The following is a 25,680-nucleotide window of genomic DNA, read 5'->3' as shown; positions in this document are numbered from 1 at the left end:
GAAGAGCTAGAGGCAAACCAAATATTTATTCATTTCTAACACATTTCAGCAGATTGGATGATGTATAACCTTCATCATTCCCAAACAACAGATTCATATTGTTAGTATTTTGAGATTATTGTTTGTATTTGAGAGCACAGTACTTTGGAAATTAAGAAAAAAATATGGAATTTTAGACAAGAATCAACTGTGAAATAGAACACAATAACAACTTCTCATTTTCGGCATACAAACAATTCAAAGGATAACATGGTTTAACAGAGAGTGATTAATAAGATGCAAGAGATCAGCTTCTCATCTTTTGAGGACAGAACGATAAGCCAACACAGCTATTTAGAAGTAAACAGCCATCTTTTTAAAGAGCTCTCAAGTGAATTTAAATAGCTGTAACCAACAAATCTAAATAACTGACAATCTAAAAAGTCATTTTTTCCCCAACCCACAAACTGCAACAGCCCTGCAAAAGAAAAGCACTTTTTTACAGTTTATTTCTATCGTTCAGCTGGCGCTTCATTAAAACACACATCCTCTTAAAACAAATTACTGTCTTTCAGCTCTTATATAAGCACTGATCAAGTCTTGTACAAATATTTATGACAATAACATTAAATAATCTTGATGACCCAAAAATCTGGTTAATTCAAAGGTCTTGGAAAAGGCAGTAATCCAGCAGGCACAGCGGATGTGTCAGACAGAATAACTGCACAGCATCTGGTCTGAGCGTTCGGTACAAATGACAGAGATCTAGTGTTTTATGTTATGGCACAGGCACGTGGGGATTATAAGCAGAGGAAAGACAGGTTCTCTTCATGCCAAGTTATCAGATGTAGCATCGTACATCAGTGGGATTTAAAACTCTGTTCTAGACTGCACAGTCACCGGCAATGCCAGTCAAATCTGCAAGTCTTCAATTATGTTTTGGTCCCAGATGAGAAGTTTTTCAATTTCTAAAGAAATCCACAGCACTGAGTGGACTCAGCACCTCCTAGGACTGCACCAAGCCGGACCTACACAGAATGAGGTCCCCAGATTTACAAACACCTGAAGTAGAAAACCAAACCACTGAATATTTATTTTGTTTTAATAGCCATGGTTGATATGAAAACGGATAAACACAGCCTCTAGGCTTTCTTTCTCAGAATGCCATTTCATACTCTTCCTTTCAGAGCTACACCCGAGATACACCTTACGCCTTGCCTTCCTCCTATAGCTCTCCACCTCTTGGAGCTCTGCAGGGAACCATGCAAAGGGCCAGCAGCTTCCACGACCAGAAGTTTGAAGTTTCAGCATCCTGTGATGCCGATTCTGACCTCACCTCCCATCAAACAGCTCCGCAGCAGCCAGAGAGCTCTCCTGCAACAGGTGTTTCCCTTCATCGAAGCCCGTGGCACCCCCACCCTGCAATGCCATGTCACCCTTGCTTAATACAGTTCCCCGAAGAACTCTGTTTTCTTCTGTTCCATTCCCTGATGGACGGAAGCTGGACCAAAGCAGGATGTTTCTCCCCAGTTTGATCCATTTGAGAAGACTAAAGACAAGCACCGAAAGCAAAGCCAGGCTCTGATGGTCTCCTGAACTGTGGCCTAATCCATGAGAGGAAGATTCAGGCTGGGGCAAAGGACACAAGACACTTGCCGATGCCCTCAGCCCCCAAACAGAACTGTTACCACCCATGTCCTCATCAGCATTACCCATCTGGGGGGATGAAACACCTTTCAGCTCTGCACAGGCTTCACTTGAGGGATCTAGGTTTTTTTATTTCACCACAAGAAGAAATGGGTTAACATCCAAAGCAATCCAGAAGAACAAACACCAATTCATTCATAACCATGGGGCTGGAGGAGGACCTCTGCTCAAACCACCCTGATCTGAAGGCAGCGGCTGTGACAGCCCAGACACACAGAGCTGGCACCGACATTCTCCACTTTTCTTTCCCCATTTAGCCAGTTTTGACAAAAAACCTCTCCACGTGAAGAAGAGCTGCCTGGTTCTCATTCTATAGCTAGAATCCTGGTGAACCTGCAATATCAGCCAGTTTTTTCTTTACACAGATACTTCCATAAGCAGCTTTCCCCACAGCCTGGGACCGCTAACACTCAGTTCTCAGACACAGCCGTCCGCTCGGGGGACACGTGGTGGGTACCATAGCGCTATGGTCCCACCACTTGAAGGAAGAAGGGAAAAACCCAAATTAACTGAGACTCTTCGTGGAAGTCAGTGGTTTAACAGACTGGTTTCTGGTTATTTTATTCACTTCTGTGCTCCTGCAGAGACCGCGAACCCTGTTCTGAGAGCAAGACATGCTTCCTCCTTCAGCCTTTCTAGATGACCACCTCCAGCCCACAGCCTTTTTCACCCCTTTGCAAGCCTTACACCAATTTTGGCCCAATACATTCCTCCTGCTTGTCACTTACCTACATAAGGTATGACAAGGGAAAGCAAGAACATTTTCTTAGATGAATGTAACACAAGAGCTGCATCTCTGCATGACAAAGAAGCCAACAAAAAAATCACAGCTGAGCAGTTTATACCCCAAACTATCTTTTGAGTTCAGCCAATTTGTACTCAGAACACAACGTAACTTATTACTGGGAAGGACAGTTTGATCAAAGAAAAACTCCACGTGATAAAGCCACGGAAAGCTGCTTCCCAGCCCTGCATGCTCTCATCCTTACCAATTCCCTTGCTGAGAAGGCAACAAGCCGCAGCGAGGTCAGGAAGGACTGAAAAACGCAGGTTAGACAGCGAACAGTACAATTCTTGACTAGTCACAAAGACAAAAAGAAGATAGGGTTGGCAGACATTAAAAATAAAGACATCAGGCACATGCACTTGAGAGACCAGGATGACACTCCGTGCCTAAGTGGTCCTGTGAAGGCACACCACTTCTGGACGTGAAAAGCAAATTGCTCTTCAACCATATAGCCTCTTCATGTCTACTGTGACTCAGCTACAGCGTGGAGAGGACTTGTTACGAGGAAGTGGTCTACAAACAATAATTAAAAAATACCCATCAATGAGGAAAGCATTTAGCTTGAAACGTGTCTGCCAAGCCCTCTCCAAAGAGTGTCTGTCTGACAGGAGTAGCAGCTGTGCCAGCATTTTAGGGTCAGTCTTGAAGGTTTCAGCCTCATAGACCCGTGCCTGTATGAGAATTAAGATACTTTATTTAGCACATTACCTTTGTTATTACTACTCGCTACTAATTGACAGCAGTATCTTTGCTTTATATAAATATGAGGAGCGGTCCCCAACAAAATTAAAGAGTAGCTAACAGCCTTGATATGCAACTTATCTAAGCTGTAATCACAGTAAACCATCTTACATTGTATTACAACAGGAAATCCAGTCATCCCTTTAGAAGCCCCTCTCTTCTGCTGATGACACTCCATGTTCTGCACAGCCCCATCAATAGCTTCCCAGGACAGATGGTGACACAGATCCCTTCTAGCTAAAGTAATAGCATTAAATTACTCATAACAGGGAACCCAGAGAAGCAGATGCAGCATGATTAGCAAGAATGCCAGTTACTTAAAGGCTTCTATTAAAATAAATCTCTTGGCACAGCAGCATAGCATGGGACACAGCACATGACCTCACCATAACAATCATAGATGAATAATTCCCATGAATGTCATCTAAACACTGGGCTAGCCTAACCCCATTTATCATCTGCCCTTCGCAACAGGAGACAAACGGCTGTAAACAAAGTCTTCCACTAGCAAAGGCAGGCTGATCACTTCTGAGAGCTTCCATCCCCGTCCCCAGCCAGCCGTGCGCCTCGCTACCCCCATGGAACACATCTCCCAACCCTGACCTGGCACAGCTGCGCTGGACCGGGTGACTGAACGCAATGTGTCCATTTTTCTAACAGGGTACAGCTCAGTAAGGGAATACTGGCTGACGGCAGCAGAAACCCCCCCAACTTTAAGAGTCTCACCACCGCTGGAGGAACAGAAGTCACAGAACAAGAATGCACGATGAAACAGTTAAGATACGCCTTATTGCATCAGCTGGAGAAAAACCCAAGTCAGGCTGTGGAAATTAAACTAGTCGTCTTCTGCTTTTGGTGAATTAGAAGAAAAACCAACCCCACCAACGAACAGAGTGTTGCTCAGAAGAACATTGAGAAGAATATTATCCTCAACCAACAGAGCCCTTCTCCTCGTGTTTTAGCCCCAGGGTAAAGCGCAGGCTGCACGCGGGCTCAGGTGCATACACGGAGAATCTCTGCAAAGCCCACAGCAGCAAACAGCTCAGTCATTTAGTTTCTTCTAAAGGTTTGGTTTTTTTTTTAAATTGTAATTGACTACTTTCAGCACTGCAATGGTACCCGCAGAGAACAGTAAAGCCAGGGTAGGTTGCATGGTGATAATAGCAATCCAGACATTGTTCTAGCTTTTGAAAAATAAGATTATAGCCATAATCTTACCTTGTTTACCACTGATTATTGTCTGCAGTACAACCCCTCAATCTAAGTAAGTTAGATAACGATGACAAAAGGTTGACATGTTCTACCTTCACGATGAAGTTTCTTGGTGCATCACAGCAATGTATTTACACAGTACCGGTGGCCTACTTTGATGACCTGTGACAGTTTCGAGATTATTCGAATTATGAAGACTGACAGCGCTATGCTTGGTAGACCTATTGTCCATGAATAATGAAGACACAAATAATTGTCTGGAAACAATAACCAGAAGGGGTTGGGTTTTTTTCTTTTTTTTCCTCCAGCTCCCATTTGGCAACAGAGTATTTTGATAGTCCAGACAAATCCTTCTGGGAGAATCCATTAAAATAACACTGAAGTCTTGGGATTATTTTTACCCCATTTAAACACAGATATGGATACAAGAAGTTTACAGCTGGTTGATGGTTTCAATTAACAATGACAGCAAACAAAGGCATCTATGTACCCACTGAACAAGAACACGACAGCAAATATTCCCAGAGGATCTGGCTAACATACTTGCTCGTACTGTTGTGGCAAGGGAGGCTAAGAAAACATCCTCTATGGCCAACTAGTATTTTTTTTATTGGTTTGGATGCTAAGGCTACCACAAATGCCAATTAAGTCCCCAGAAACAGACCCGTCCTTTGGGAAGCAGAGACAGCCTAAATTGCCTCATGCAATCCACCAGACAACAAAAAAGCCTGAAGCTAGTCAGGATGGATGACTCCTGCCATCACTGAATAGCTTTTAAGACCTGGTTTCACTAATCAGGTGTATTTTTTTTTCCTGTTCATTTTTAGAAAGGAAGTACAAAGGCACCTAAGATCTAAAGGGTTGAGTTAAGCTGGGAGTGGAATATACTACTCGTTTTCAAACTCTTCCACACATTAAGGGAAAAATACTCCCAACTATCCCCAGTTGGACATTTTTTAGGCTGATGGAGATTTCACTCTGCTAATTGATTTTCCAAAGCATTGACTTCTTCCCCTCGCCAACTGCCTTCTCAGTGTGCTCCAGGCAGCTGCCTACCAGCCACCACCATCTCCTTACCCACAGGCACTGTGCAAGAGCAGAAGCCGCATGTACTGAGAAGGTAGCAGTTAAACTATGACTGGTGCTGCGCACATGATGGCTTTCTACAGAAGTGCTGGGAGAGGTTATAAGCAAAGCAGCCTCTTAGCCCCAGCCATGTATCTGGGCTTATTGTGGTGCTACTAGCATTCAAACACCACAAATAAAACAGCACGACAACAGATGCACAGTTTTAGCCAGAGCTGCTGCAAGCCAGAATTAAACAGCACCTACAACCTGAAAGCAAATGATAGATACACTGGAAAATACCAGAAAGGTCCTGAAACTAATGCATGGTTTATTCTTCAAACATTGTCCCAGCACAGGATTTTTGCATGTGGATAACGTGTACAGTGACAACGTGTGTGCACATGGGTATATTCACTCTGTCTTCAGCTGTCTCCTGCTGCGGTATGACTCAGCCCTGTGCTCTGTTAACCACTCCTTTCTGAGCATTTGAACTGACATCTAATTCATTACAAGCAATCTGTTTTCACCACCGGCAACCTCCTGCCCACTGATACAGACATCCGATAGACCAGGCACCATTCACGGTCAGCATTTACTGCAGGTAATCAAAAATCAGGTCTTTGACTATGAAAACAAAATGTTGGTTTAGCCTAAAAGTACAATAGAGTCATACTTCCCAAGCTGGTTTTTGTTGTTTGTTTTTTTTTTCCTTTCCAAAACGTGTGTGTCAAAGACCTGAAATACTCAATTAAAATCATGTCACCATAATCAGGGAGCTTTTTTTAGTGAAAGAAGGGAGCAGAGGCAATGGTACTATACCACTTTTATGGAAGCCAAGAAGGAGAACTTCTGATCAGATCAAACCCAGCATAATTTTATCGGCGCATAACATGTTCTAAGAGCAAACAGGAAGCTACGTGAATGAAATTAAAAATAAAAATCACCTTTACTGTTATTAATGTAGTAGAGTGCTGAAGTAGAACAGCACACACAACTTCTGGCTGTCAAAGGCTTTTGTGCCACAGCCAGAACAGCCGCATCCTCTATCATTAGAGATGACGGAATCAACAAGAGAGCACCACTTTAAAGAGGGAGAAAGTAACCTGAAGGCACAGAGCTGCCGGCAGGGCTACGTTTAGTACCCAGATCCTTCAAGCCCCATTTCAGCACGCTAACCACCATGCAGCAGTCTTCTTCATTGGGCTTGAGTAGGGACCTTGAACAAAATACAGCAAAACAGTCCTCAGAGGGAAGACAGGGAAGCTTCTCTACTCCTGTTTTGTAGGAGCTGAGCATAGTCTTAACGGTTGTAACGAAAAGACAAGATTAAAGGTAGGCAGAAGCTGGGAACCCTGTTACCCCAAGGATGGGTTTCAACAGCACTTTTGTGCCTGCACTTTGCAAGGTACAAATCAGAAACGATCCACATCACGTCAGACTGAGCGTCCCTCAATGACGAAACTGCTGGAGGACCATAAGGGACTTGTGAGTTTCGTTCTTGTTTCTCAACGGCAAGGCTTACTGTATCTCATCCCGCACAGGTAAGTCGGCACTACCTGAATGGGAAACCAAGCCCAACGGCAATGGGATCTCCCACTCCCTCCAGCAGCACTATTCCTACCCTTTTCCAAGCGGTTGACATCACAGGACCATGTTTTTGTTTACACCATGTGCACCACATTATGAATGCAGGCAACTTTCAACTGCAACATCTGTTTCCATGGCAATGGGAGACTGCATCAGCAATCCACTGGGTTTAGTTTAGGCCACCTCCACTCAGGCTTCAGCGCTGCAACACAAATCATTGCTGTTAACAGCAAATGAAGTGATGTCACCAGTAACCATGGTGCCCACCGCTGAGGTTTCCGCGTGCCCTTTGCGCTCCAACATGCATCCTTCACGCATGACAATTATTTTAATCCAATTAGTGCTGTTAAAAAAAAAGTATAATACATGAAGGGCCAGTGTCAATACTTATTTAGCAAAGGAAGGTTAGTATGAGTCAACAAGATAATGATCAGAATATGAGGCTTTACCATAGCCCTTTGACTCTAAGCAAGCCTCGTTGCACTGTGCACATAGGAATGACCTGAAAGCCTGGGGAGAGGGGGAAGAAATCTGTTCCTCATCAATGGCTTTATTAATAAAGGCAAAAGAGCAGCTGTTTTAAACATCCTCCTCCTGGGCTGATCAATGGCTGGGCAACGTGCAGTGCTTCATTCTGTCGAGGCAATACCCCTTCCCCCCCACAACGTGCTTTGCCAGCTGAACATAAAACCTGCTCTTCAGTGATCCCACCACCCAGCTGAAAACAAGGGTCCTAAAACAAGAGTTGTGAAGTGTGTGTGGGGAGGGAAATCAGAAGACTCCCCATCCTGGAGGAAACAGCCATAATGCCATGGAAAGACTGCCACCGTCCAGGCTGTTGCATCAGGTGGCCAAAGAGGAGACCTCTGTCAGCACAGAGACATCTCACAGAGACCTAACACTTTGCTGACCGTGAGCACAGTCCCCTCCAGATCCACTCACTTTACAGGTCAATGAAGCACCTCCACATCCCTGTCCAACACTGGGTTTGCATGTGATGCATCCTCCTGGCAGATCAGAAGTCCCAGCAACTCAGTCTCAGCAGGAGTGGGACTGTCCCCCACACTCTGTGGCTCCAGGATTACGCTCAGAGCCATCAGGACAGCCAGGTACCTTTTGCCCTTCCCCATCACGACAGTCTGGTTTCACTGGGGATATCCAACTACATTAGCTGATTAGGCAGAAGATTTTTATAGCAACCATGTAGTAGTCAGCACCTATCTTCCCAACCCAGCGCTGATTAGCTGCAATTTCCAGGAGGGTTCCCCTCTGGGTCCTTCCCAGCTCTGCAGGGAGCTGCCATCTGATCACCCTGCTGCCTGCAGCAGGGATATTGCAGGGCTCTTCCCTGAAGTTCATCAAGCAAGAACTGGGACTATCCCACAGGAATTGCTGGCCTTTTGCCCTGTGCCTCAATCCTGTGTAATGCTGCCTTCAAGCACACAAGGAGAAAGAAGAGGATGTCACCCATGAAGGGTCATCTTGTCAGAGAGAAGCACATGCAGAGCTGCTTTCTGATGGAGCTACATTAGTGTCCAGGAGGTCCTGGCTCTGCTCGTGCCACCCCTTCGCTCTACCAAGAGCTGTTTGAGGTGGGGATCACAGCCCTTTGCAGCTGCAAGAACGTCCTCCCTCTGGGCTTCCAGCCCCAAATCCTGCAAGACTCCCAGCCAGGAGAAGCAGAGCAAAGCTGAGCGTGCTGAAAGCCCTGAAGAAGGGACCATTCTCACCTGAGCGAGCGCACGTTACCTGCGCCGCAACTGCGGCACCATCAGTCTGGGATGTTCTTCTTGTAATGTAAAACACATTCCTAAAAAAAGCTGTAAAAGTTAAAGGCAGGACAGGTTGTCAGCAGCTCTCTCACAAGAGAGAGCAGAAATATGCACAGCATCGATTTGTAGAAATGTTGTATGCACTGCATTATTTAGATTCAGGTCTAGATATTAATGAAGCTGTTTGTAGGAAACTAGGATATTTTGGGGGGCAATCAACTGTGCAGGACTCTAAATAATTTACAGCATTAAGAGAACCATTCTCATGACCACTCATTAATCACTTAGCCTTACAGACGCCAAGTCACACTCCTATGGAGGAGGGCTGGATGTGCCAGAGGCACATGAATTAGGAATCACTTTATTACGGAGATACCTCAAGCTTGTTTACCCCACATACTCCATCTTTCAAAATGTCTACTACACTTCCAGCTCAGTATTTCATCCTACCTTAGGTATTTCCTTCCCTGTCATTAAATGGATTTTTCACTGTATTAACTATTCCGCAAACGCTATCTGTGAGAATTGCTGTCCCTAGTTTAAAGGGAGGTAAAAGCAAGTCACCCATTATTTTAATGTAAGTCAGAGATGAAATTTCGGCTCAGGGTGATTTTGGATCAATTCTTATCCTCTGATTACATCTCTTAGATTTAGGAAGCCAGTGCAATTATTCACTAACAACAGGCTGTATGCTACAATACTGGAGGACTGGCTTAAAGAAATCCCCACTGTTTTCCTAATCTTAATTCATTACTTGCTTTCAGGTATTTGAAAGAGTGAGAACCTAATCTGGCTCTACAGTCGAGATTTTGTCTACATGTTAGAAATCTTTTATAAGAATAAAAAAATAAAGCCACAAGCTCAGCAGGATTATCAGTGCTGTATCCTGTATTAAAACCAGTACAAATCTGAAGTTTAAAATATTTTTTGTGTTACAACCTTATCTCAGCTTCACTCAGTTGTGGTGAAGAAAGCAAGCACGTGTGAACTGCCAAGGAAACGTAGTTCACTACTCTAAAAATCAATCTTCTTTTCACCAGGTATGGAATAACAGCCAGTTTAAGAACTGTTCCAGGATAATGACTACAAAACAAAAAAAAAAGTAAACGTAGAAAAGATGTTTGTTATTTCTGTACATTTTCCCAAAACAGTAACCTGTACAGGTGCCACTGTCACCTGTGCAAATTAGACTGTAAGTCTGACAGCACCGCACGTACCTGTACCGCCCTTGTTCACCCAGCTAAGCAATTACAAGCGTCTTACTCTCCCCCTTCAGAGGGATGCAAGTCCTCATGACCACAAAGAAAAGGTTATGAAAACCAGAGGGAGAGAACATAGAAGTCACAGGTTTTAATGCCACAGCATAAAAATTGGAGGAAAAGCTTCAAACCAGGCTTTTGCTTTCAGTCTTGTGAATCTTCCAGGGCCTCTAGAGCTGTCAGCAGTGTCATCTGCTTTTAAAATTAAAGCATATATATGTCTGTCTGCCCAGATGGCCAAGGCATCTGCAAACGCAAGAAAAATAATCAGCCATCCACTTCTTCAGTGTCCAGAGATGAAGGGTTAGTTTGTTTTCCCCCACTCAATCAATCTTTCACCATCTGCTGAGCCTGCTGGCAACTGCCAAGTGTAGCTCACAGCCTGAGGGACACAACTTTTTCACTGAGGTATCAGGACATGGCCTCAAGAATTACTGCCACCAAGCAAGTTTTTGAAGTCTGTCCTCAAAGGTGCTACCCGAGAGGTGCACGCAAATGAAGAAGAAAACAGGACAGGACAGTTACAGGGGTCTGGACACTGAGATGATGGAGAAACCATGATCCTTTGGAGGAGGAAAGCAATTTAGGGTACTCCAGCAGCAGCCACAACAGGTAGCTACAGCACACTGCAGATACTTGGAAATACACTCTGATTTCTCAGGGAAGGCAATAAATGCGAAGCCCTGAGGGACTAACATGAGAAGAGAGGCTCATGTTAGAAGATAAGAAGAGCCTCGATTCCCAGGATCCCAAGTTCAGCAGACAGTGCTGAGCAGATGGATTATCTTTACCAGATTGCCTCAAACACGGGCCAGAGTCTCTGCTCAGCTGTGGACCCTCAAAGTGCTGAATAATGAAGTAATAATGTTATTAGCTTACAAGGATGCCACAGCATCTTAAAGTAAGTCTCATCCTCAAAAGGCAATCACTAGGTCCAGAAGAATAGTTCTGAAGTATACTGCTATCCTTGGAGGAAGGTCACAAGTACTCAGAGAAAACTGCACAGAGAAAATGAGGGCTGCAGTTATTTACAGCAGAGAAAGTAAGCTATGCACACCGATATAAAAATAAGATTTAATAACAAGAGGAATTCTCTCATCTCATGTAAGGGTCAGAAGGGCAACGGTCTCTCGGAATCTCATGGCATATGGAATGACAGTAATGAAAGTTATTAAGAAGATAAATGGACTGACCTTTGGCTAATAACATACTGATCTTTCTGACAAACACATTCAGGTCTTGAAGCACAAGTTTTTATGAGATAGAGACTTAACGTTAAAGCGTGCGTTGTTTCCGGGGTGAGAGGGATGTGTACAGAAAGGCAGGTTCCCTAAACACGCAAGAAAAGGAAGCGAGCGCTGCAGGAAAGAACAGCTGTTGAGACACAAATATGCAGAGCCCTCAATAAGATCTATCTAATGTGTAACACAGTATAACCCCATCCTTTGCGCCAAACAGGGACCAAAGTCCTCGCAGAGACAGAAATACCGCACTGTCTTTAATACGATGCGTAGAGTCAGAGAAGGCATCCAGGACAGAGTCCTCAGTTCAGCATTTCCACAGGGAGAAAGAAATCCCGACAGAAGGTTACAGTTGTCCCCTCCCCAAGTGGTTTGTGCATCGTGACACCCACCTCAGCACTCACCTCCAGTTGCTTTCTGCTTACAGTCAGGCAGAAGCCTGCAGTTTCCCCAGACCAAACTGCAGCTCTCCCAGTCTATGGGCAACTCTTGAAGTTGAGTTTATCTAGAGACCTCTCAACTTTGGAAGTAGGACAGGCTTTTAAATGTGTGTACAGATCTTAGGAAAATGGTACACTACAAAGCTATTGTCTAGGAAAGAGGTACAAAGAATGGCTTCACCGTTTTGAAATATTCTGCCCATTTTATGCACCAAAATAAAACCAGGTCACAGAGGGAAGAAAGATCACTGGTTCTGAGCTCAGATATAAAAATCACTGGTTTAATTTGCATGGAAAAAGAGACAAAACCTCAGCAACGATGCAAAAAAACCCTTGTGTGTGTGGAAAAGCTAAGACCTAACTGCTCTGGCAGCTAACGCTGCAAGGGCTCCCAACCTGAAGACACTGACAACACTGCGTGAGAGGTTTCCCATGAAAATACGGATATTGATAGTCTAAAATTTAATAGAGAAAACCAACTCGGTTCAGATCTGCTAAGCTTCAAGCAAGTCAAGGATACATTAAGCCCTTCACTGTAATGTAAATTAACTTGTTTATCAAAGAATTTAAGTGCTGCTTAAAGTACTGAAACCACTGTCTGTAGATAACATTTCAGATGCTAACAGAAAGCAACACTTAAGAGACTTGTTGTTCCCTCGCCTCACCCTCAGATTTTAAAAAAAATTAAGAAGAAAACCAGCAGGCCACTCACCTCTGTTTTCACAGCTTTATACACCAGCCTGGAGAACTTTAAGAGGAACTAGAGTAACAGGGGCATGTACACAAAGATTTATTGCATGTCTTGCCTGCCTAGTGGCGCAGAGAACCAACAGAGATGCTGGATTATATACTGCACAGTTTTAATTCTGCCATCCAGCAAACATAGGAAACACGAGTACAGCCTGCCCCAGTTTAAGGGAAGGATCCTTTGCTACTTGGGTGTGATGCTGCTTACATAAAACCCGGTGGAAATTTTTGTTAAGACTTCTAAGGAGACAGTGTTCTCTCATGAAGGGAGACTGGAGGTCTTTCTGGTGCAAAGCAGAAAGGTCCATGAGAACACCTTTGAAAATGGACTGCAGGGCTACAACCCGAGTCTGACTATCCCTACCCACGTGGTTCTGAGGCACTGCTTCCACAGAAAGGGTCTCCAGAGCAACTGCGTGGGCCAGTTGTGTCATCCTTCAGGTCAGAGGATCCTTTTGGAAAACTTTCCTTTGGAGGATGCTGAAATCTAGGAAAATTATTTTATTACTCTTAAAAGAGCAACTTTATACCAACTGGTTTGGCATTTAATGGGAATCTGCACTCATGAACTTGAAGTTAAATGAATGATTAACTTCAGGTACATGCTTAAGGCTCTCTAAAACCCTTGAGGAACAATTGTGACATCTCCTTTTTATACTGTTGGAAAACTGCTTCTTAGAAGACCAGGCTGACTAGTGTTTCCAGCAATAATGACACCATACTGTACAGAACAAACCTCTTTGAAATGAACCTTCTACTTTTAAGAATTGCTTCTCTCCCCAGAAACTACTTCAAATCATGCTGTTCTATGTTTCAGCCAAAGGTTTCTAAGAAATACCTCTACAGCGCTGTTTTATACAGATATCTCAGCTTGTTCCCCTAAGGGACTTCAACATACGGAACTTACTTCTCCTGTGGCCTCCTTACGCATTTCAGAGGCAAAATAAAAAGACAGACACGAAGCACTTTCTCATTCTCTGAAAAGAATGGAAGTCATGCTCCCCACTGCTCTCTTCCCAGTGCCTGCCTCAAAGACAAAACCTCCACTTTCAAATCAAACTGGGAAAAAAAAAAAAGGACATTTAATATCATGGTCTAGGAAAAGCTCCCATTGAAGTCGGCAGGAATCTTCCCACTAATTTCAGGAAGAGTTAAAGCAGATTGCTACCAAACACTAAGAAACAGAATATAAACTCTACGTTCTACCTTAAATGGGTTTTCTGGTTTTTTTTTTTTATTATTATTTTTCAAATTCGAGCTGAGACTAGTATTTTCAACAAAAAACACAGCTAATTTTTTCTCTTGTACTACTTGTACACATAAAGCAGTAGAGTCACTTGCTCATCGTGCATTTCTCTAGCTCACCTGGATCTTGGGCTACATCTTACATCTTTTACAGCAGCATTTACATCTTACCCCCCTGCTCCGGGGGAGTGGAGGGAGATCAGCGGTCAGACTCCACCCCAGCTATCACACCTGACTGAAGGGGAAGCCTTATTTTGCTGCCTAGCAATGCCCTAGAAAATCAGAGCAGGGCTGAAGCAGGGCTGGATAGCAATTCGGAGGTGTCGTTTCTTCAGTTGTTCCCTTGGCCAGTGAACTTCCCCTTGCATGGAACCTTAACGGCTTATCACGTCCTTTGACATTAAGCTGTGGCCAAAATCACTGTCAAATGAACAAAGTGGAACCCAGTGTTCTGCATTAATAAAATAACAGTAAGTATTTTAACTTCTGAAAGTGAACAAACCCAAGCCCCTGACCAAGTCCTCCACAACCCACAGGAAGCCCCCCCAGAAGCTCCCCAGTTAAGAATTCATCCTGTTAAATCAGGTGGGCTCCTCCTTCTTAATCAGATCATTCTCCTGTATGCTCTGCTGCTCGCTGACAAGTTCTGCATAGTTGATACACCGCTTCCATGAACCAGCTCTTCACTCAAAAAGCTGAGCCAAATTTGGAAGAAAAACTTGTCACAAAATAATTACAATGATATTCAAAGCAGCTAGAGCAGCAGGAAAAGACACTGAAAAATGAAGTCACCTAAGCAAAACGTTTACTCATTTATGCTAACATTTAGGTTTAACACACAAAGATGATACATTTGTGTCAGAAAAAGGAATTTGACTGTTATTACTGGAGAACACACACCGCACACTGTTTGCGTACACTTGACTGTACTTGGACTGTACAACAGTCAAGTCCAAGTGCATGGCTCCTTGAAGGAATCCAGTTAGATGGTCAGGTGAGAAACAGGGGAGTTGTGCTTTCTCTTTGGTTATGGAGGTTGGTTGGTTTGAGTTTTTTTCCCCTTAACTCATTTTAGGTTTTAAGCCAAAGCAGATTTTTCTAGCATCACTTCAACCTGCCGCAGAAAGCAGGGTTCTGCTGCAAACTCAGTATTAGATATGCATTTTGCTGCAGGAGCAAAATTAAATTTTATTTAAAGCGTGGGACAATGAAATAGTAGTTCAGATTCATTTCCTTTTAAAAATGCTCCTGGATGGATTTCAAACTCTGGGAGAACATGGGCACAGAGGATCTGAGTTGCAAAAAACTCCAACATTTTAATTAACTGCTTTATTGAAGACAGGGAATTCAACAAAAATTCTCATCAGTATTCAGAAACCTATTAAAAATAATCGAAGTTTCACGGTGATTTGTAACTGTTCCATGGTGGTACAGAAGGAAAGAAGTATTACATCTAGATTCCCTATCCCCCCCAGTTTCAAAGTTATACCTTAATTTTACCCTCTCAAATTTATACTACGCTGTTATTTTCCCAACAAAAGCGCACAAGCCCTTGGTTTGCAGCTGGAACTGGCATGACCAGCAACCGCAGCGCAACCGAGCAGCAACAGCTGCTTAAGCCCTACAGGTTGATCACCCCCAGGTAGGTACCCAAGCACTTAGGCTCAGTGCTCCTTCCCACAGGAATAGCCTATCCACGAGCCTTTGTTTCCCCAGGTAGGTCACCCAGACTATTGCATTACTTCCCCCCCATCAGCACACACAAACCTCACATTTAAAGCATCTAGTTCTGCAGCGATACTCCACTCTTCCACACGAAGCCCTGCGTTAGCCTGCATTCATCCGCACGGGCCAGAACATTACTGACCTGTATCATGTACAGCTGCGCAATTCGGTACTCTTCCACGCTCATCGGAAGAGGAATACGATATTCCTTTATGAGCATTTTGAATACAAAAATCTTTTGTCCGCTCAGAAACACAATCCAGAAGCTTTTAGTAAAGGCTCCTTAAATAATGGCAGGCAAATGCATTGAGGAACCCTGAAACAGAGTGAGAGAGAGAAAGGAGAAGGGAGAGAAAAAAAAAAAAGAAAAAGAAAAAAAAAGAGAAGCAGTTATTTTCCATTCTTATTGCAGAACAACCTATTAGAAAAAAACAAAACCAAACAACAGGCAAACATTAATTTTTGTAATAGCTATATGCTTAATAGTGGAGAGAAGAATCCCTGGAATGCTACCAGATCCTTGGTATCAAATTCAACAGAATCTTTTAGAAGAATTTTGATTTGATTCAGGGGATACCATCAAAGCTATTACCCTCCTGACCTCTGCCATCGTATCAATCAGACTTTCATATACAACAGCATCTCCATGGAAGAGATGTGACAAAAGCTCAAAATGAATAGGCAGACCTTCTGCTGCCAGACAATAAAGCATCTCTCCAATGTCAGCAACACACCAGAGATGCATCCACTCAAAGGCATCAGGTTTTATCCTCCCACATTCATTTAGCAGCAAGAAAAAGCTTAAATTAAGATTTCCTCAGCCTTTAGTAGCGCCATGATGAAGAAAGTAATTTGGATTCTAACAATAAAGACAGCAAAAATGTACTTTTCCTCCCTGCTTTATTCTGAATTACTGACTTGGTAGGATCCCTTCTCTTTCACCTCCAAAGTAGTCTACAGGCAAAATCCTCCTGCCACTGATGTCGATGCCAGACTCACGTTTACACTCCTGCTGCATAAGAATACAGCAAGATCAAACTGCAACACCAAAAAAAAAATAATCCCATCATACCCCACCTGGACGCAATCTAAATTGAATTATTGCTTAATACAGGGAATACAGCATTTACTACACCAAGGGTTAAAGCAGTAACTTTTCAAATATTCTGAAGACTCCCTATGGACTGTGAATAAAGACAATAAAATCACGTAAGGAAGAGGGGAGGGGAGGGGAAGATGACTGATGAGGAAGAGAGGACACAAGAAGTGAAGCCGTCTGCTATCAGGCCAAGTGACGACCACTCTCCCAGCACAAAAAGCACGTGCCTGGTTCCTCCTCATCACCAAAATCCACTCTTTTGCCATGTCCTGCTTATTGAAAGTCTTCAGATAAGCTGCTGGAGCAAAACCAGCCCCAAATCCTATGCCTGGGGGAGAAAACCCAGAATAAAAACAACCAACCTATCTAGTAGATTAAACCGTGGTCTGGGAACCAGGAAACCACACTGCTATCAACAGGTCTCAGCGCTACCCAATGTTTGCACAGCACTTCGCCAACCTTTTACAAGGTTTAGAGAGGTTAAAACATGCCCATGGTCACAAAGCAACCTGGGCTGTATAAATGTGTATATATAAAAACTGAATTAAATTTAGTATTTATAACCCAAGGTCTACAGATCTCTAATCTGTGTAGCACTCCAAGGGCACTGCTCACCACGTCCCAGCCGAAGGGTTTGCCTGACCCAGGCATGCGGAAAGCAAATCCATCCCCAACCGAGTCTTCTGGAATAGTTCTGTCTGGTGCTGCATCATCTAAACAATTTATTCTCAAATTCAGTTCTCTGTTTCATTTTATTGCTATCAGCAATCTGCGTGTGTGGAGCGGGGGGTGTATAAAAAAAATAATCTTTGCCACAGCAAACCTTGGAGAGAATAATTCTGGGAAGTCTGCACTTCCCAACAGTGCTGTGCCTATGAGGAGAAGTGTGTGCATCCACATACACGTGCAGGATTTCCTCCATCAAACTACTTCTCCATAACAGGTGGAGGTAATCTCATTAGGTGGTTTTTAATTAGCGTCATGGCAAAGAACAACAGTAACCACCAGAGGATGGATCTCAAGCACTGGCCCCAGATCCGCATTGGTACAATCCCAACTCCTGGAGTAACGGCAGCGGGGGATTCAGCTACCTGTCCTGAGCAATTTGTTATGCTTTATAGAGATCTTCAAAAATTAGATTTAAAAGCTCCCCCTGTCCCCCATTCCTCTTCCCCAAATGCTCTGAAAGCAAGCAGAAAGTGATTCTGCTTTCACCATAAGGACATCAGTCACATCCACCTTTGCTGCTTGCTAACAACAGGGTATTTCTATCGATTGGAAGAGATGAATAAAACAAAAAATAGAACCTTAAAAGCAATAAAATGGCAGGAAACCAGTATCAAGATGGAAAAAATGTGTTTATAATGAAGTGCTAGGCAGGTAATAATTCAGGCAGCCACGACACAAGAGGGCTTATTTTATTACAGCCTAAAAACCCCAACCATTTCAGCCCCGAGCAGGCACAGCAGCGGCCTCGAAGCACACGGCATGCGGAGCGTGTCCAGCCAGGGCAGCGGCTCCTGGCCCCGCTTCCAGCTTCACTTTTACCAAAGCTGAGGTTTCCCAGTACAGTTCCCCTTCAGGTTTATACTTCCCTGTGGTCAGTGTTTAAAAGCTGCATTTTGGCTGAGCCCACAGCTTTCCAGGCAGCAGCAGGTCCTGATGATGTGCCTGTTGGAAAGGCAATTTTCCCGAAAACTCCTCTGGCAGCTGCCCACTCCAGCTACTGCAACCAGTTCCCAGAAGCTGGGGAGAAAATAACCCTGGAAACATACTGGGCAACAGCAAGAACCAAATTGCAACCTCAAACAGAGGGGGCCAGAAGAAAAGGCACCCAGGACCAGTAGCCTGACCTTGAAGGAGGCACAGAGAGAACAAACCTGACTTGCCTTTTTTTTTTTTTTTTTTTTTTTTTTAAAGCTAGACTGGTTTAAAAGAAACAATACTATGTTCGCAGCTTAGGCTGCCTTTGAGCTGAAAATAACCTGCCCTAACACGTCTAAGAGCAGCGGAGCCCAGGTGGCAAACAGTGAAAGATAAACACGGGGTTTCACCAGATTCAGATCTTGGGGAAATCTGCAGCAGATGGGACAGAGGTGACAAAATTGTGCTTTCGGACAACTCACTGAGGACAGCAGCCTCCTGCCAAAGTCTGGGAACTTCCCAGAGTATCAAAGCTCACCAAGGCTGCTTACCGTATTGTTGGAACAAACCACAGAAGTTTGTCTGCAGACACAATGGCTGCTATGCAGAGAAGAGAAAGCCCTTCTGGAAGCACGGGAGCGACAACACAGCTTTGGAAAACAGATGTCTAAACACCAGCTGTGTCCCTGGCACCCACCCACACCCAGCCCACTGCCACCAGCAGCCAGGGGTGTTTGAACAGAGATGCTCAGCATCCCGGGATTAGCAAGAAGCCAGCATTTTGACGGCAGGCTAGATTTCAGCTGTCCAGCCGCCCAGCACCAAGCTGGACTTTCTACGGGTTTGCCAAACCTCTGCGGCTGCACAACCGCGACCAGCAGCAGCCCAAGGCTGTTTGCAAAACTCAGCTTGCAGCCAGCTTCTCTCAGCAAAAGGTAAATAATGGTGACGCAGGACATTTCCAGACTCGCTGCTATTTCTGCTATAGCCAAGTGGCACATTTGTACAGGCCGTTATTCAATTTATACACAGAGCTGTAGTAACTGTGAAAGCCAGGCGCATAATTTTATACCTCAATTATTTTAAAATCAGGTTCTCAAAGCATCATAATTACGCTCCAGAGTCAATATCCTGCTGCGATGAGTCAGGTCCACCTCTGAGCTATTGCTTCAGGCTGTCTGAAAGCTAAGGCACAGCGTGCTGCCTTTACTTCTGATTTAAATGGTTTCCCTTGCAACAAATTCTTTAAGAAAATGTGATTTCTTTGAAGGGGGGGGGGGGGGGGGGGAGGGGAGATAGGGAGACTATCAGGATCTGCAGGAGCTGAACAAATCAAGAGACCCAGCAAAAGCTCTCCATTTAGCCCATGAACTTGGTGTCTGGGGTCGTCACTTGGGGAGCATCAGGGCCAGCCTCCCTGTTACTAAAGAAGGTAGCAGAGGACTGATGACAACTGACAGCTTGTAATTAAGGAATAAGAGTTAATGCATGAAGGGCGTTAAAACTGCTGCCAGAGTCCTGGAGGTCAAACCCCAGCCAGGCTTCACCAGCTGGCCCTGAAGGGTACAGACATGCAGTATGACAGCGAAAACCCTGGCTCCACGACACATCATCTGAGTCTGGCACAGGAGACCACTCATGCCAGGGGGGTCAGGCTACAAAAGGGCTGCCACCCGCCCTGTTCCCAGCCGTGCTGTTACAGCTCTCCTACCTGTCACCTCAACAATTAATTTTTGATCAGCTCACATTTTCCATGCCCAGGCTGCCGAGCACAGGCTTTTTAGGGCTGGAACGAACTATGGCACAGCAGCGACAACCCACCCCACGCCACAGCTGCTACTTCCCATTTTCAAAGGGGAAGAAAAATCCCCAGATGCACAGAGCAACTACAATGAGCTTTTTCTAGCCTCACGCAGGAGGTTCATTTCACACTATTATAAAGTTAAAAGACTCACCCTATGAAGGAAAAACCCATCATGGAGGGTTGCACAGGAGCCAGCAGCAGAGGCAGGCACCAGCCCTGGTCTCAGGTTTTTAATCAACTACTGCCTGTTTAGGGCTGTGCTGACTTTTAAAGTTGAGAAAAATCTCCCTTATGAAAGATGACACTCGCAGCAGAAGATCAATACCCTTGACTCGGCTATCAAACAATTTTCTTTGCAATATTTTCATGTAACTAAGGAACAAAAGATAATTAACAGAAACAACTGTAAGAAAACCAAACCAAGCACCTAAAAGGATGAGCAAAGGCATTACCTGGAGACCTCACCCACCTCCCTAAAGACTTTCTTTAGGTTCTCTACATCTCCTTCATTCCCCATGAGATGCCTCCTTGAAGAAAGCGGTATCAAAGACATGTGAGCATTGGTCTCAAGTGTATCAAACAGTCGGACCTTGGGAAGCAATATCAGGCTTAGCAGCCTGGCCACCTTCCCTCCTCTGCAGTGTTCCCTGAAGGAGTATATGGTGCCCTCCCGCAGCTGGAAGCACCGCATACATACTGCGCTTGGATTTATTTATGCCGTTAGAAGCAGCAGCATAAACATGAAACATATTCCTAGGACCTAAGTCAGCATTTTTTAAATGCAGCCTCAACACTTACACCTTGATTAATGCAGCACTCTCCCTCCTGGCCCAAAAGCAATCTTGCTCAGTTTTATCTATCCAGAATACCACTGCTGTAAGGACCATTCCCTTTATCCATCACTCTGATCCTGTTTGTCCACGGTGTCCCTGCCTTTCAGGAGCAGCTTTCCATCAGCATCTGCAAAACATCCTCCTCAGCCCCTGCTCGCCAGCCTTGCCTACCTGACCCCTGGCAAAGGCTGCAGCACACGCAGCCTGCAATCCATCGTGTGGACCGGCATGGCCTCATCATTGTCCTGCCCACATCCCGCTGCTGTGGGACAGAGAGGAACGTCCCGTTTTGTGAATGCATGATGCTTAGCATGATACCAGCCGGAACACAACTGCTTCCTCCAGTCACATGAATAACTATGGCTATGCAAAAGGGTCAAGGGGAAAATTCAATTTATGAGGGTTTTGTAAGCAGATGAATATTGAGTGCTTGTATTTTAACATTCCCTTCTCTCCTCTCTTCTCCCCGCCTCACCAAAGTGATCTGTCCAGTGGGACTGTTTCAAGCCATGTTCACACTGAAAGGTTAAAAAAACCCCAAGATTTCTATTTAGTAACTTTGTGGCTACTGTTACTTGCCATAACACTCAAACACCACACACAAAACAGTCTCTCACACACATGCACATGTGCAATAAACTGAAGAGACAGAACGAGCTTTTTAAAATCAGCAGTTTTCAGTTTTCGTAGTGTGGGCTGTACCTTCTGACTGACAGCTAAGCAGATTTAACAATCTGCTCGAAAAAAAAATAAATCAAAACTTAAAGCTCCTTAAAAGTGCACAGTTCACACGCTCACTGCTTAAAGGCTACGGTGTCAGTAATGTTCTTTGTACTTGTACATCTTAATCATGCATCTAATCTGTCACAACTTTTTGAAATAGAAGTTTTTACGCAGATGTTTACACGCCCGAGTTTCACAACTGAGCTTATATCACACCTGACAGTGAATCAGCAGCTAATGAATATTTGCTCACGTTGCAAAACCATGACACAGTCCTCCCCGCACTGGAGTAGGTGCAGCGTAGCCGAGGCTGGCAGCTGAGCCGGGGGTGCTCCCTGTGCCTGACTCCTCCAGGTCTGGCCACAGCCTACAATACAGCCAGGGAAAAAGGCAGGGGGAGGAGAGGAAGAGGAAAATGCAAGCATGCATGGAAATCAATTTTCCTCAGGTGTAAACCTCAGGGTAAACTCAAAAGATACCACAAACGCAGAGAGCGCTGCACCGGGCTGAGGATAAACCACTGCTTGATAAGACACACAGAGCAAACAAGTCGCATTTACAGCACTTGATCTTTTTTCCATTATTAGATACAATTTGACGTCACTTGTAGAATTTAAGAGCTCATTGTAAAGAAGACATTTATTACAACAGAAGGATGGAATCAGTCCAAATACAATATAGCTACACTAGAGCTATTAAATCCTGTTATAGTTCACTGGGCAGCCAAATACTAGCTTGAAGCAATGACAGGGAAAAGGGTGGAGAAAAAAAATAGGGGCAGGGGGGGGAAGCAACACCACACCAAAGTGTGCGCACACACACCCACATCCCACCTTTTCTCCTTAAATATTCCAGGATATTGTACTGTTTCTTCATACTTTCCATTCAGAGCACTCCTTTAACATCTGGGGAGAGGAAAACTTTACTCCTTTCCTTCTGCTTTGCAAGCGATGCTGTGGTGCAAAGCGAGCCAGCCCTCTCTATTCACATGCTGACTTCAAGGGGACCAGATGAAGTCCGTCAGCTGAACTTCAGTTGGAAAATTACCATTTCAAGTCCTGCCATGCCTGGAGGTTATGCAATAATGAACTAATAAAGAAGCCATTAAAAGAACTAATATGCACACTGAAGTCACAGATGAGTTCAGAGGGAAAGACAAACCAGCCTCTAATCCTTTTGCTGATGCTGGGGATAAAGTTGAATATTAAAAAGAACGCGTCTGAAATTAAAGGTTAAATGTTTCCAAGTAGTCAGACGAACAAAACCCAGCATCCTGTGGCCTCTGCATAGCTAGATGTCTCCATTCAGCTGAGCTAAAGGGGACAGACCCTGCTTTTAATGGCTTGCACTTAGCCCAAGTCCCTCAGCACTACATGCTCAAAGCAGGCAGACATTACAAAAGGCATATGAATACATATATAGATGTGTAATATGTATTTTATATATATATATTCATAGAGAGACACAAATACATATACACACACAGGGAAACAAAACTAAAAGCAGCATTGACAACGTGGTAAGTGCAGCGTGTTGGCTGAGAACAAGACTGAAAATTGCTGGTGGCTGAGTAAACTCCTGTGAAGAAAAATCTATGCAATGCTACAGGCACACAGCAACGGACAGCACCTTCCCTTCATTTGTGGCACATCCATTAGCTGAAGGCCACTGCCACTCAGAAGCCTGCACACTCCACGAGCAGCAGTGACAGGGAAATGGGATGCTGGCCAGATTTAAAAAACCAAACCAAACATATCTAATTTCCAAGGTAGCCCCCCCAAGGAGGCTATCGCATTTATACTTCACACCTCTGGGTGCTATGATCTCTCTTCCTGATGGAATTCAAGAGGAGAATGAGCAGAAGTGCACTTGGTGCAGTCCCCACCACTTGGTCAAGGCTTCGCTTGTAAAAAAGCCAACAACAAACCCAGCCATGCTCTTAACGCCCTGTGGAACAAACCTGCTAGCTCGTAACAAAGGTGCTGGGAGCAGCGAGGCATGGGAGAAAGACGAAGGGTGAACCAGAGTCAAGGGATGACTTCACCCATCCAACTCAAGACGGCATCCACATTGTCCCTCTTCTCTCTCTCCATTAGTTGCTGCACAGGGTTCTGTTATAGTAAGAGCAGGAAGCCATGAGAGCTCCCACTCTTTAATCTTACCAGTCACTAAGCACGAAAACAAGAAATGGAGGGTAAGAAATTTCGAGAGGTGCAAGAGCTCTGCAAACCACTGGTGACCAGCCCACTCAGAGGCTCCTCAGGCACACAGCCGAGCGCAAACACAGCCCAGCCCTACCACGCTCAGACTTGCTTTGAAGACAAATGACCTTATGGCTAAAACCTTCTCAGGAAACAGGACTATTTATCTTTTTTAAAACAAAAAAAAACAAGAATGAAGAAAAACCACTTCAAGCTGCAGAAACAAGGAATCTCGGAGCCTCCAGATTGTTTACAGGCATAAAAGGCTTTTGCTGTCCAACCTGAGTCACCATCACTACAGTTCTAGCTCCTCTCGTGCTAATCTCAGGAGAGGCAGCAAATGGTTTATTAAATATTTTCTTCCGCAGTTCCTCTTTTTCATGTTCAGAGACGTGATGCCTCTCTCCCTTGCCTTTCTTCTTCACCCCTTCTCCCACCCACCCACACCTTGAAGACTGGGGTGAGCCACAGCAGTCCCGAAGAATGAAAAGGGTAACTTCACGCCTTTCCCACGACTCTTGTCCATGTACCTCTGCGCGGTATTTGCCAATAGCTTCAGGCAGTCGATGGCCACTCAGTCCGACAGCCACTGCAGCCTTGTCTCACTTCTCAGAACGGCCACCACACCAGCCACCCCTCATTGTATAGCTTATTCGTGGGCCTTGGCACTCATCTTCTCCAAATTACAGGCCATTTCAGACCATTTCTCAAGGTTATTTTGGATTTTTATCTCAAAATACTTGCATATCCACTAAACCTGTTTTTGAGACACAAAAATGCAATTTTTGGATCTAAGTCAACACTGAACAGGCTCTGGATTGCTTCCTCAGTAACTCCCCATTCTAACTGAAACGGGACATCAACAGCTACTCGTTTTCAGGAGTTACAGTCTAGATAGAAATAACGTTTTATGACCTCACTTATGCAAATATCATGTGGAAAAGGGAATGAACATTCATAGCTGGTTTAAAAAGACCATTTCATGGAGGGAAACACTGTATGATTGCAAAGTCAGTGTTATAGCACCTTAATACTTCACGCTGGTTTCATTAGGCTGAGCTGCACCTTGCCTAAAGGCTAAACAGGGATAGAGAAAGTCCTCCTCCATCAGAAGAAACTTGTAATGACAGCTAAAATTCTTGCATGGAAAGCCAAATGCAGCAGTGGAGGTTGATGAATAACGTTTCAACCGAGATCGAAAGTAAGAGGCCATTTCGCACAAGAGCAGTAGACGTTTAATAATCTCTGTTGCGTCTTTCATCTGTAACACCAACAGATTAACAAGGTTTCTGTGGCTGTGTAATTTCTTTGGAGTTTTGATCTTGGAAATAATTTCACTAAATATTTCATAAGTGCCTTTGAAAGTCTTTCTTTTTTTTAATAAAGAAAAAAGAATGGCTAGCTGCTCTGAGATTACAGCGGGATAATGAAAGCGCACAGATAATCAATAACCATTTTCAGTTCATTATTCAGCACATTTGGGGCCGCTGTTATTTTTTCCCCGCTACCATTCCACATCCCACATACAGAGTGATGTAGCGTTTTTAAACCATCAGATCTTACTGCTTTTGCAAATCCTTCTTAACACTGACCATAACACGGAACCCCCAGCCTCTAATAACACCTACATAATTCATAGGTTTCCAGGGTGTTTTCAGCTAAGCAGATTGCAGGCTGAGGCAGGGGAGGCCAAACTGAACCATATGCCAGACCAGCGCAGTTTCTTCTTTGGTCTGGGTAACAAATCGCTGGGTAATTTCTGTTGTTTATCCCTCAAGAAGTCTAAAGAGGGGGTAAAGTTTCTGTTTTAAGCCACTTCAACAGCCAAGGGCCACAGGACAGGTAACTCCAGGCTCCTCCACAGGG

At 44.3% G+C, this 25,680-nt stretch overlaps 1 protein-coding gene across 15 annotated transcripts in view; it reads right to left on the bottom strand.

The window, feature by feature from the left end:
* The window catches only part of PITPNM2 (phosphatidylinositol transfer protein membrane associated 2), a 141,406-nt gene that overhangs the window by 55,968 nt on the left and 59,758 nt on the right, over positions 1-25,680 (bottom strand). For 13 of the 15 annotated variants that reach the window (XR_008819414.1, XR_008819423.1, XM_056324178.1 and 10 more), the window contains exon 3: positions 15,653-15,826. The exons of 1 other annotated variant lie outside the window; for it this stretch is intronic. Coding sequence is in view for 12 of the 14 variants with exons in the window: in XM_056324178.1 (XP_056180153.1) it covers positions 15,653-15,730 (78 nt within the window). In the remaining 2 variants the exon portion in view is untranslated. Of the gene's footprint in view, positions 1-15,652; positions 15,827-21,061; positions 21,082-25,680 lie in introns of those variants that run through there. One more of the 15 variants, XM_056323594.1, reaches the window with a different exon arrangement.

Source organism: Falco biarmicus, chromosome 1 (assembly GCF_023638135.1).
Source record: "Falco biarmicus isolate bFalBia1 chromosome 1, bFalBia1.pri, whole genome shotgun sequence".
Classification (NCBI taxonomy): domain Eukaryota; kingdom Metazoa; phylum Chordata; class Aves; order Falconiformes; family Falconidae; genus Falco; species Falco biarmicus.
The sequence above is the reverse complement of the archived record's forward strand: the minus strand, read 5'-3'. Positions and strand labels throughout refer to the sequence as shown.